This window comes from Buteo buteo, chromosome 2 (genome assembly GCF_964188355.1).
Source record: "Buteo buteo chromosome 2, bButBut1.hap1.1, whole genome shotgun sequence".
NCBI lineage: Eukaryota > Metazoa > Chordata > Aves > Accipitriformes > Accipitridae > Buteo > Buteo buteo.
The window spans coordinates 66,167,046-66,180,717 of record NC_134172.1 but is presented as its reverse complement, the minus strand read 5'-3'; the positions used below and the strand labels follow the sequence as shown (position 1 = coordinate 66,180,717).

Here is a 13,672-nt window from a genome sequence, read left to right as displayed (position 1 = left end):
AAAAAAACCAACCCCCAAAAAACCAGCTGGTAAAAGAAAAGAATACAACAAAGCACAAAATTACCACAGGGTGAGCACACTCAAGAAACGTCATCCCCAGCCAAGTACTTACAAGTAATAGGAGTAGGAATATGCATTTCTTCTAAATATTGACGGCCAGGCAGATGAACAAAATATCCAAAAGGAGAAAAAAAGAAAACCACATAATTAGATTTATATGCACTCTAGGATTTTTTTCAATATACAAAGTATTTGTGCTGCCTCTTGTACTGAGCTACTATTCTCCTACAATTTTTTCAGGAGCTATACATCAGTGAGCAATGGATACTGAACTGGAGACAGGAAACACAGGTTGTGTTTCCACTCCTGCTACTGACATTTGTCACCATGAATAAATCTCCTCACCTCTGCCATGTCAGTAACATGGGTAATGAGACTTACCTTTGCCTGTGAAGTGCTTTGAGATTTTTGGAATTGAAAGAAATATGTAAGAGCTATTAATATAAATAACAATAAATAGCAAATTGACAATGCAAGAACACCACAATTTTGGAATACTTAAGACAATGAGCAAATTGTGTAATGATAAATCAAGCTTCATCAAACTCTAAAATGCAAATAGTTCATTAACAATTCAAGCATCACTACATATTTATAGATCATCACTGGGGGTATGCATTAGCTTTCTGCATCACTGTGATTAAGCATTTTCTATTACAGTTTTTCAACAATACACTTCAGAACATTTTGATATGTTTTTGAGCAGTGCCACAAAAAGAGCCTTGGCAATCAGTTATAACTTAAGAGGTGATGTCTTCCCTTTAACAACTGGGAAAAGGCTTCTTTGAAAAGGCTGTTTCACAACAGATCTAGCACATGTTATTACAGATTTACAGCAAGGCACAAGCGAGCCTCAAAAACAGCAGCTATAGTCAAGACAGGGAAAAACAATGAAACGCAAACTTCAACCTATTGCAGAACTTTAAAATCCCATCCTTGAAGACACTACAAATACTAGGAAGCATTTAGAAGTATAAATGCAGGGTTCGAGTGTTCACTTTTATGGTTCCTCTGAACACAACTTTCATAAGCACACATGGAAACCAGATTCAGCACAGTTACTCTCTGCGCACAATTTTCCTCTTTGCTATGCACACACTGGGTAAAGGACAGCGACTTACAGATGTTCAAGTGGATTACTCTGATGACATGTTTTGCCTGGTGGTGGCCCTTGCTATAAACCTGAAATTCTGGTCAGATTCCCGATATATGCCAAGTTATTTGAATGGCACCAATTCCAAAGTACACCTGAATGTATTTTTAACATAATGGTACTATCTCCTGGAACCCAGGAATTCTACATGCAATAGCAATGCATCAGTTAAGGAGCAGTGATTGCCACTGAGCTTCACTGTGAAATTCTAAGTTCCTCTGAACCTCTAAACAAAGGGAAAAATCAGCAGGATGTGGAAAATGAGAGCCCACACAGCTGAACCCCCTGCATCCCCAGAATTATTCCATTAAACCAACCCCTCTGATAGACCAGTGCCAGGTTTCACACAGCACTATCAACTGTAATTATTCCGTTGAACATCTTGCTGTACTTTCTGTTTTTCTCGTGTCTTGACCAGCAGACATACGTGATCACACAAGAGTCTTAGTTCTCATTAAAAAGCTGCATATCCTTCAAGGCTGCAGAGGAAAGCTCAGAAAGATTTATTCCATAAGGATAGAAAATAAAGGAAGACAAGTAAAAGGAAGATTACATTTTGGAATTGGACAGGCCATTTTAGCTCAAATATTCCAAAAATATGCAACCTAAAATAAGGAATTCCTAAGGAATATTTCAAAACTAACTGTCAACATTTGTCAGGGTTGCAGATCACTAAAACCATGACCTGATCCTAGAATGCATCACACAACCTGAAAACCCTGCCTGTCATCCACCTTAAATATGGACACAGAAGGGACATGGGTCACTGAATCTGCAAATATCCCTTTCTTAGTTCTATCCTATAGCTTGGGTATGTTCTGCTCAAGAGGCTTTTGGGGTTTATTTAATTAGTTTAAGGTAACAACCTAAGTTCTAATCCAGAATAAGGAGCTGAATTTTCATAGAAAGAACTAATCCTAGACCCTACATAGCCCCAAATCTCCTTTTTTGCTACCAACAGCAGTTTAAAGAACTTATTTACAGTGCACCCATGACAGGCTGTCTGATCCTATTTATTCAGTCGTATACTTAAAGGGGTCAGTAGAGGCTTTGTCCGCTCAAATGCACAAGCCTGAAGTGTGTCACATTCTTCACTCCAGGGAAATGCAAGTCACGATTACATCGGAGTTAAAACTGTCCAAATGAAATCAGAACTGACCAAAATCTAATCCTTTGGGGGGGCAAAGTCACAGGGTATTTTCTCCAGAAAAGAAGTTTACAAATACCTTGTTTTTCTTGTTTCAGCTTGTTTTGACTAACCAGTCCTGTAATCTCTATTACACAAAAGTATTTAACTAATATTAAGGACAAACAAACAAGCTCCTTAGAGAATTATCAATGTTTTGACACAATAAAAATGAGGTATTATCTAAAATGAAAACCATTAACAAAATTTGTTTCCTTCGTTTTGGGAACCCACTAGCTACATGAGTTACATGTTTGCAGCTCTAGGATCTTCACATGTAAGAGAGTCATACTTAAAACAGAAATGTATATACACACACACATTTTTTACATAGATATACACATACAGAAACTTTAGCAGACTTCAGGCAACCCTAGGGTTCAACTAAAACTTTTAGATAACAAATGTAAAGTCAAACCCAAATTTTCCACTGCATAAACATTCTGCATGGCTTAATTTAGCTTCACATATCTGACTAAACCCCATGAAACATTGGCAGCCCCCAGAAATTTACAAGCCGCTAGAGTTTTTGCAATATGGTCTATTGAAACTATGAGCAACTGGGCAACACTTGCTCATGCCTTGCATATGAAAGGTTCGGAAAAGTATGCTGATTTGGTGCATCTCACAGAAACAAAAAGCATCTTCTGATGATCTGCCTAATCCTAATCTCAAACCAGTGTCTGCTTTCTCTTAGTGTTTCCGTCTCATCTAATCTCTCTCCTTCCTTTGTTCTTTGCACTGGTTAACAAAATGCTTCATTCAGGAAATCCATGACTGTGCCTATTACCAATAAACTACGATGCCCTGGACCATGAACAAATGTCACTGTGATATTTTCCAGCTCCATTTGAAGAAAATGCCTCAAGTTTGTCTAATTAAGTTATTTTTCTGCAATGTTGCCTTGCAAGATGATGCTGTCTTGGACACTGAGGCATTAGTCTTAGTGAACTGAAAAGGGGAACTCTTTCTAAAGTAAGGTTAATGCAAAAACTGAATGCAAGAGCTTAGGCTCCTAACATTTCTGTTTGTAAAATAGAAAGAGAACTTTGCTGTTAAACTGTTTTCTCACACAAGTGTGAGCTTTCAGCTGTGCTCCTCCAGAAGTTCAAATCAATCTGTGGTCCAAAGCAGCCTTTCCTTTTATAAAAGCTGGTCCCACTCCGCATTAGTTTACAAATGAAATGAGCCTGACGGGCTTAAGTTCATCTTCAGGGAACACTTGTGCATATGCAGCTCCAAGCCTCAATTGGACGTGACTGGTGGTGCCCATTCAAGGGAGACCCTGAACCGATGCAATCAGCAGGTTTCTCAGTGGTGTTGGAGGTGCGCTACACAGACCTAGAGAGAGCAAGCCTCCAAAACCTCTTTCTGCACTGTTATAGCTTCTAAATGGGAAAAGAATTTAAAGTCGATGAGCCAGTTTATTTCTTGTAATAGTGTGTATTCCAGTGGGTAACCTTGCAAATGACATCAAACAGGCAGAGAGATACAGACTGTGGTGATTTTGGCTGTTTGCACTAAGAGAGGAATGACACAGAGGAAAATGTAGCTTTCCAGCTCTAGAAAGAAAGAGGGGAGACCTTGTATTTCTAGTACTCCCACTCACATCCTTTCTAATTTTAACTTTGGAAAAAAGATGCCCAGGTTAACAGAGCCTATGGCAAAACCAAGTACACCAAAGTTCTGTCCATGGGACATCACACCCAAATTCACTAAACATCGCTGCTTTTGGAACCAGGTTAGTTCCACAGAGGAACATGTGCACTGTGTTAGGGGGCCAGCTCAGCTCAGCACTAGCTTGGGAAATTTTATATCAAGCAAAAAGGTCCTCAGTCTCCAGTCTCTAGAACTTGCTCTACATTACAAGTATTTTTGATTCTGGGTTTGTCTGTGTTTCTCTGTCTATGAGATATCAACTTATATTGCAGCGGTCATGACAGTGGAAACATCAGAAGAATCAAATATTGGAAAAAGCTGGGTCATGATAGATCTCCCCATCATTTACTTACCTGAGTTAAAAATACATCAGAAAAAGAAAATTAAGCTAAAATCCATTGATTTTATATACCTGTTAACTAAATAATAATACAGTCACTAAGTTTCCTCCTGATCTCTAATAAAAGTTTGTTATATTATGCAGAAAATATGTAGAGTCCATTTAAAAACAAACAAAAGCAAAAAATCTGATAATTAAATAAACTGTAATTTTCTACTTTTTTTTTTTGAAAGATTCCTACATATTGATAACTTGGCTTTTTGCTGGTTTTCCAGTTTCCAGTGGAAGACAGAAGATTAAGCAAAGATATTGAATCATTGATATGTATCAAGATATCTCCATATCAATGCATTCATCAGAATGAGAACAATGAAGAATTCTTCCACAGTGATGGAGAAAAAAAACGTACTTGCCCATAATTCTACCCCTGAGAAATTTCCTAACTGTTCCCAAATTTATACAAAAAATAGATTGGCTGCAATCACAGTGCAAAAGTCCCACATTTACATTTCGAAAGACGTGGTAGACTGTTTGGGAAAATGAGTTTGATGTGGAATCTGAAAATAGGAAAAAATGGCCTTTGGTGAACAAAGTAGTGAGATATTCTACCACACATATAACTGACTGAAAATAAAATGAAAACACTAATTATGGAGATTTATGGAAATTCTGACCTACGGCATGCAGATAGGGGGTCGGCACTGTTTGTGAAAATCCTGAAAATGAACCTACTTTACTGCAACAAAGATTTGACTTTTGGATTTCCTTTTTGATCAGAATCTATTGAAGACATCTCTCACACAGGAACAACCATCTTGAAGACATCTCTCACACAGGAACAACCATCATGTGTTTTACTGTCTTCCTTCATTGCCACTGAAGCATTTGTAAGTGTACATCCACTGACAAACTGCCTAATCATCCAAGTTCCTCCCATCTTGTACTTTTAATTCCATATTTGAGAAAATACAGAGATTACAAATACTACCTCCTTAATATTTAAAGTATATTGCCTCATAAGAATATCCTTACCTCTCTGACTTAACTGTTGGCAGGCTACACCACAGAAAAACTGTCCTCAAATAAAGAATTTGTGGTCATCATGAAAAATCATTGTTTCTTTTTTGCCTAGCAATATACATGATTAATAATAATAATAATAATAATAATACATTATAAGACAGAAATGCTATGAACTTTAAATAGCTTGTGAAATACACCAGTATGTTCAGATGTGGCATTGCTCTGATAGCTTTCCCTTATAAGTTTTATTTTTCAAGCTGACAATAAAAGTTTTTCTTGAAGAGCTTTTAGAAAGGTAACAGAAATGGATGAGGGCTAGACATTAACCAAACCAGAAACCCAGCTCAATTTTTCCTGAAACCCTTTTTCTGTTTTTCATTGGACGCATATGATTATTTTTTTTCCTGCTTATGAAGTGAAAAGCTCCCAGGGGACTGGAATCAGTGACATCTATACTGTTTGGGCTTAACATTGAACAAAAGTGCAGTAGATGTCACCACAAAACACATATACATTTGCCCATAAAATCTGAAATGCTTACACACAACAAAAATTGGATTAAAAATCTAGATTGCCCACACCTTCAGTTAGTTCAACAGGATTTCACAGGAGTCAGTACACATGCAATCAGTTTTGTAGAATTACATCGTTTGCAAAGGCTACTCAAAGGACAGCTAGTCCAACCTCCTGCTTAAACCCGTTTCACTTGCAGCAAGTCCCTCAGGGCCTTGTCCAAGTCAAGTTTTTAATTTCTCCAAGGATGGAGATTCTCCACCTCCGAACCATCTTGGTGACCCTCCTCTGGACTTGCTCTAACATATCAGTGCCTTTCTTGTACTGAGGATCCCCAAAGCGGACACTATGCCCAGAGCAATCTCACCAATGGCAAACAGAAGGGAATAATCACTTGCTTCAACCTTCTGGCTACACTCTTGCTAACACTGCCCACGATGCAGCTGACCTTCTTTGCTGCAAAGGCAGATTGCTGACTTGTGTTCAATTTGTCCACAAAGACCTCCAGGGCCTTTTCTGCAAACCCGCCTGTATTGTTGCATGGGGTTACTCCACCCCAGATGCAGGACTTCACTTTTGCTAAACTTCACGAGGATCCCATCAGCTCATTTCTCCAGCCTCTCAAAGTCCTTCTGAATAGCAGCCCTGCACTCCAGCATCTGTAGCACAGTTATTCCATCTGCATATGTGCTCTGAATCAAGATAGGGGAGATCATATCTAGATTTAACTGCTGCTCTTATTTTCAGAAAACGCCTGACTGTCATAGAGATAAGAGATCTCAAAGGAACAGAACTTTGCTTTGAAAAGCTGCACTCCCTGCAACAGCCCAAGTAAAATCATCAAGGCTCTCACATGTAATGCCACCTGTACCATAGACAAGGGGCTGCCAGGCTACCTAGCTCCTGTTTCATTTAGAATCAAATTACTGTTGAAAAGTAGGGCTCACTTCAGAAACATGACTGGTAAAAATATATACATAATACATCCTTTTCTCAAGAAAATCTCTTGCCTAAGTGGTTTTCTGAATCAGTATATTACACTGTAAATGTGGAGCTCTTCAAACAGCAGCAACTACAATAGTCTACTTCAAAGTATAAGTGCAAATGGTCCAAAGAAAATCACACAAAATTAACTGTTTGAACAAATTTCATTACCATACATGATTTTTCCAAGTTTCATTCCCCTGTAAACCAAAGCTAACTCTTGGAAAGATTCTAACCCTCAGCAAGTTGTAATATTCCAACTGAACACTGGTTGCAAAGAAATTGCTGTGTGAAAATATGTCTCATCAAGACTGACTTGGAAACAAGATCCTTGATCACATTATTTTAAGACATTATTTTTCTTGATTGTTAAGAGAGAATTCTTGTCTTCTATTAGGCTACCTGCACAGGCTTACATGCCCACTTCCATTGCCTCATTATCGTTTTGTACTTCTCCATGCTTTTTCATGAGCTATCCCTTCTCATTATCAATTAATTATCATTAACTCTTTGCAGTCACAAGCATTCTTTTGTTGCTCATATAGTATCTGCCACAGCAGGCATCTCTTCTGGGACTAAAACTTCTTAGTGGTAGCATTACATAAATAGGTACTAACTGCTGCCCTCTGTAACACAAACAGAATGTGTTATCTCTACCAATTCTCTTTGAAGTAACAACACTCTAGCCAGAACGTCCAAGATGGAAGCAAAGCAGAAACTTACCTTCTCTTGATGGTAAGCATTGCTCCCAAGAGGATAATAACAAACATCAGAAGACCAGCTATAACTCCCGCCATTTTCACCGTACTGTCAACTTGTTTTTCTGGTTCCACTGCATTGGAATTCTGGGTGGAAGCTCCTTAAAAGATGGAGGGAGAGGAAGGAGGAGATAAAAAGAGAATTTGTAGAAAAATCGTGCAGTCATCCACTTTAAATATTCATTTGAAAGCCTAACAACATACTTGCAATCAACTTGCAACAGACAATTGTCCATCTAACCAAATCTACCTTTAATAAGGGCTAATAACAGCTAACTCAGAAAAGTAATAGGATGTAAAAACCCAGTGCAACTGACTCTAATATTTTACCATATTATACTGTAACTTACTCTTCTGAAGCACTCAGCATATATCCAGAAGCAGGAGAATTAATAGCAGTTACAATTTTCATCTCAAATAGCTTAAGTGGAGGTGCAATCCTTACTCATCGAAATAATAACGTAAAAGTTTGCAGTAACATATCCCATAACACTACTTGCAGAAACTTTTTTCTTCTAAAATCAGAACAGATTTGTATTTCTCACTATACTGGCTTTTGTAAACATATGGTTACAATTATGCACATAACAGGCATTAATCCAACACACGGAGCCCCCCCGCCCCCATCATCTAATGTATTCCATGCATGAGTTCTTCAGCAGCCCAGGCAAGACAATATAATTTCTGTTTGAAATTTTTGGGGTTTTAAGAGTAAAGCCTACACATCTAAAAATAAAACATATTTAGGAACTTTATTTGCACAGAATTTCTTCTTTTACTTCCTTGTTATGATCTGACTTTAAGGGTCTTTTGCCCCTGCAATAACTGAGGACCTTGCAGAATACTGCCCTCTCCCCTCTTGCTGGGACTACTTGTATGGTGCTTATTATCTGCCTTAGCTCTGCTGACTTCACTACTTGCCGCACAGAATTTTTCCAGATATAGCTTAAACCACTGAGCTTGATTTAGAAAGCCCCACAAGATCTGAGTCGTGGCTACTCTAAAGACTAAATAAGCCTATCTTTATTATAGTCCTGATATACTTAAGTACTCCTAAAAATATCACCATTGCATTTGATGAAGTTAAATGAATTCATGTTACATGAGATCACAATCTTATCTTGGGCTTCACCTTTGCTGTTGGAGTCAGCCAAGTCTTCCTCTACAGCTTAAACACAGTAGAAAAAGGGAATCAAAGGTGAAGAAAGAGTGCTGTCATCAGAAGAGCATAATGTTTTGCTCTTTTAACAACTCTATGTTGCTGACCTTCGGGAAAAGCTGAATTGCTTCTGTTCATGAAGTCAGTTGCTTGGGGAGATAATATTCAAATGAGTCCATATGTTGGTAAGCCTCACTGGGTTATTCTTTTTTGCCCATTTGCCACATGGTAAACTGCATATGCTTTAAAAGATCTCTGTCTGCAAGGATGAGTCCCAATGGTTACCATGATCAAATCATGTAACTGAATATGGGGCTGTCTGATATGTTCTGAATAGGGCCTAGCTGATGGACTTCCAGGGATGAGGATCTGATCTGCAGTAAAGTGTTATACTCTTCTCTCATCATATCTTGAAGAGTACGTATAGAACAATGACACAATAAATACAAAACAAGAAAACTCACCACATGCAGTGATAAAAGTATGATTTCACTTTTCCTACAGCTAAGCTGTTAATCTAGTTTGCCACAGCAAAACACAATATTTACCAAGCAAACCTGCTGGCTGTTTGAAACACACATGTAATTTTCAGCTTTTTGTCCACAACAATTCTACTGCTCTGCTGCATCCACCAATTTTCCCATTCAGTTAAGAGTTCACTGGTAACTTGTGCTCACATGTCTGAAATGCATTACTGGGACTTCCAAGTGTGAAAATAAAATAACATATCAGTTGCATATTACCATCTTTATTTGACAACATCTCTTACAATCTTAGAGCAAATCTGTCCAAGATGTGAGCTATATACCATCATACAGGCGATCCCAACACTGTCACACAACAAAGTAAATGATAAAGGTACAATTTTTCCCTGAAAATGGCTAAAAATCTATTTGTTTGAAGTGAAACTCAGAAGTACTACAAATTATCCTTCCCTTGAGTTGCAGTTACTCCTATGACCCTAAATAATAGGTGTTGGAGAATGGTTTTCTACCAAAACCAGCACAGTCAGACCCCTCTCATTTTTGTACCATCTGAATATCCTCACGAACTGTGAGCCACGTTTAAAAAAAATAAGAATGTGCTGTCAACTCCATCCTCTAATCCACTAAATTGGTTTGATTTTGCCAGGCTGTTACTTGTTACTACAGGCAATGTGTGGTCAGTGTATTTTTATTTGATATTTCTCATCCCATTGTAGACTACTGCAGTTCTAGAAAGAGAATAAAGGCTTATTATCCATCCTGACACCTACACACTGTGATGACCGATTCACTCGAATCTTCTATGTAACTCTTTCTATCTATCTTGGCAAAGGCCAACAATTCCTTTAGGCTACTAGTCCAACCATTTGTAAGTTGTCTCAGCTAGTAGTGCCTAGGAATTGATATGACAGTATTGGTAAATTCCTGGGTCTTGGATTCTTAAAGTTTTGCAATGAAACATTACCACAAAAGCCCTTTGTTTTTATGCCGTTCTGGCATATTTTCCTTGTAGATGCCTAAATCTACTATGGTTGCTTGTACTCCCACCTGCACCACCACCAGCTGTAGGTAAGGAGAACATTTCTGTTCTGGCAGAGGGAGGTCTGTGAGCTGTTACTGTACTTGCAGAAGATGACTCCTGCTGCTCCTGACAGTAATACTTCTTTAGAATTCAGTTTTGCTCCTCTCCTTTACTGGCATGCAGGCAGATCTGAAATCCTCTAAGCACAGAAGCCCATAAAAACTGCTCAGATGGCCATTTCATACAAATGTCTTAGAATCATAGAATCATGGAATCATTTAGGTTGGAAAAGACCTTTAAGATCATCAAGTCCAACCAGTTCAGACCATCTTTAATTACACTTGGAAAGTTCTACACTACAGTACTTGAGAGGCCACCTTTTTCTTTCTGAAAAACAATGTTTATATACTGCTGACATTAAAAGGGAAAGAAAATAAACTATAGCCATATTTTCTAGTGGTTACTTCTACCCCATTTCCTGGAGTAAATTGTTCCTCATAACTGAAGCTGGATACTGGAATAATAGGACACAGAACAGGTCACCACTGTTATTGCTGTGTGTATTTCAGTGGCACACAGAGACCCTGCTAAGGCCAAGACCCCATTACACTGTACTAACATGAAGTAGGACAATTTTATGCCCTAAGCTTACTTTCTTAATAAGGAAGGCAAATGATAGAAGACAGTGCCAGAGAAGCAAAGACTTTAGGTCCCTTGACTCCCTATCTGTGTATTATCTACTAGACCAGGCTGCTACTTTCAGAGATACACATTTATGTGCTGTACAAAATGCACTGTCCCAGAAGCTTGACCAGTGGCATGGATTTGACTTGCACAGGCATCAGCATTCACCCAGCGCTCCGTTTTACATTCATAGCTATTTCAAGATTTTAGTCCTTTCCTACCAACCTAATTTACTTTGTTCCTTCAACCCCTTTCAAAATTCCTACAGATCCAGCATCTTACAACAAGACAGAACACATTACAAGCAGCACATTTCATGGGAGATACTGTTCTGGTGACACTGCAGAGGTGCAATGAGAGCAGAGCAGGGGCAAATGGGTTCTTCCCTAGAGTCGTCCACCTCATCAGCCCACAAGAACTCAGGTTTATGGATCATCAAGCACTGAGGTTTTAATTAAGGTTTTGATTAAGGTCTAATCCAGCTATCCTGCTGTGGCTTCATAGATACCTAAATCCCAGAGTGGTTCAGTAAGGTGCAGCTACTGGAAGAGTGGTTTCTTATTGTGCCAGCTCCTTGTGGCTTTAAACCTTTTAAATTCCCCCTTGCTTCAGATTATGGTTAAAGCTGGCCCTGCAGGGGCTGATAACTTAAGGACAAGAATTTTGAAATTAAAAATTAATTTCGGTATAGAGGGCTGCCATTTGTACTCCAGAGTTAAATCTTCCAGAACACTTCTTCAGCTGAAAGTGTTTCTGTTTAGCTACTTTGAGCTGGAAGATGGTTTGCAAGTGATTCCAACAGCCTAAACTCAAGTTTTTGCCAGTCATAACTAAAGAGGAGAACATTCTCAAAGTGCTAAGAAAGTGAAAAATAATCCACTTACCAGCAAGCATTCATATGTAGTGCTATACACTCTTAGAGCAATATTCATATGTACTTTAAATCCTCTTAATGATCATGCAAGGTAAGTAATAGATTATGTTATTTACTTTACAGATCTGGAAAGATTAAGGATATGCCTTTGGCATCACAGGTACCCAACAGCACAGCTGAGGACTAACATTTCTGGACCGACACCCTGTGACAATTCCATCAGACCATGCAACCTCTCACAGTTGGAGACAGGAGGGACGAAGCGAGAAACAGCAACGGCAGCTAAGTGAAAGATACCATGGCAATCTTTCACCCAGCAATTTGTGCACAGATATATTATTTGAAAACAATAAGCCACCAGATATGAAGTGACCTTCTCTGTGGAGGCAACACACTGAAGAACATCCAGGGAAGAATGATTATTGAGTGCATGTAGCTAAGCAGGACTGATAATACATGCTTTTTCTATAAAACCTATTTCACAAACTGTAATTTGAAATGTTCTTTATTTAAAGCAGCAATTACAATATTGCATTAAAAAAATGTAACTGACAGGAAAAAGAATTCAAAAGTGCCGTAGACAGGAGGAAAAGACAGGTATTTATGTAAGATTTCCAACAGCGAGGCATAAAGAGCAAAGTCCTGCAATGGAAGTGGTACCACAATCATCAGTAGCTGTGTCACTGCATAGGAGAGAGAAGCATCTGATACCACAACAGGCAGAGAAGAGAAAGCAAACAAAATGGCTCTAAGGAGAGCTGGGTCAAATACCCGGGGGCAAGAAAAAGGCAGTGCAAGTGTAAATGAGGGAGGGACAAAATGAGAGAAGCAACACAAGTAATGGGAGATTCAGCCACGGCCAGATGACAGGAAAGACCCAGAAAGGGGCCAAGTCAGGCTGGCAAAGACTAGGTTTGGTTTCAAATTTGTAACACCCGAGAATACAACTTCTTCAGAGAGAAAGTCACTCTTGAAGCAAAAAACAATCAGAAAAATTACTTCAAAATATTATTTAACTCAGAAAAATTAAAGAAGAATAATGGGTTCAAAGTCATTATGAGTTAAAATGAGCTGCTCAATCAGAGTAATTTCTTTGTAGCACATAATGGCCAGGCAGCATGCTGAATGTAAAATTTCCTAATAGACCTAGAGGCTTATTTTCAAAAGACAGTTATTCTCAAATCACTTGTAAACATGATTTCCTTTTCTTTTTTTTTTTTTTTTTATGATGCTTTCTATGCGAGTGGCCTACAAATGATTAAAACATCTCTGCATGTAGAAATGTTTTCCCTTATGTTTTCAGATCCTGATTATATCTATACCTCTGAAACATAGTCTCCGATACACAAACACAAGGGCAGACAGGTACCTCTAAGAATGATAACGTTAAGATAAAGGTGGAAGGGCACTGTTTTACATCTTGATCCAGAATACCTGTTAGCCAGCACTGCCCAGCAACAGCCCTCTGCATGAGCCGGCCATGTTCATGGGCTGTGCAACACAGACTAGTTTGCAACCTTCAGCAGTGTATACCAGAGCACTGGGACTAAAAAAAGCTATGCATGATGCCGGTGCTTCTGCGTATCATAAGCCAACAAAGTGAAACAGCTCATCAAATCTGAAAGACAGATTCCACTTTGGCTATTTCTTTGTTGTAATCCATTTAAAAAAATTGAATACCATCAACAGTATCACTACACATAACGTCACCATACCAATTTTCCACCTCCAGTTATTGAAGACTGCAAACAGCACAGGCTTAACACTACAATG

The 13,672-nt window shown here is 38.6% G+C and overlaps 1 protein-coding gene across 4 annotated transcripts in view; it reads right to left on the bottom strand.

Moving 5' to 3' along the window:
• Positions 1-13,672, bottom strand: part of PTPRT (protein tyrosine phosphatase receptor type T) — a 488,778-nt gene that overhangs the window by 69,999 nt on the left and 405,107 nt on the right. For all 4 annotated transcript variants that reach the window (XM_075059108.1, XM_075059117.1, XM_075059124.1 and 1 more), the window contains 2 exons: positions 7,642-7,777; positions 113-142 (listed from right to left, as the gene is read on the bottom strand). In XM_075059108.1, coding sequence (XP_074915209.1) covers positions 113-142; positions 7,642-7,777 — 166 coding nt within the window. The remainder of the gene's footprint in view (positions 1-112; positions 143-7,641; positions 7,778-13,672) is intronic.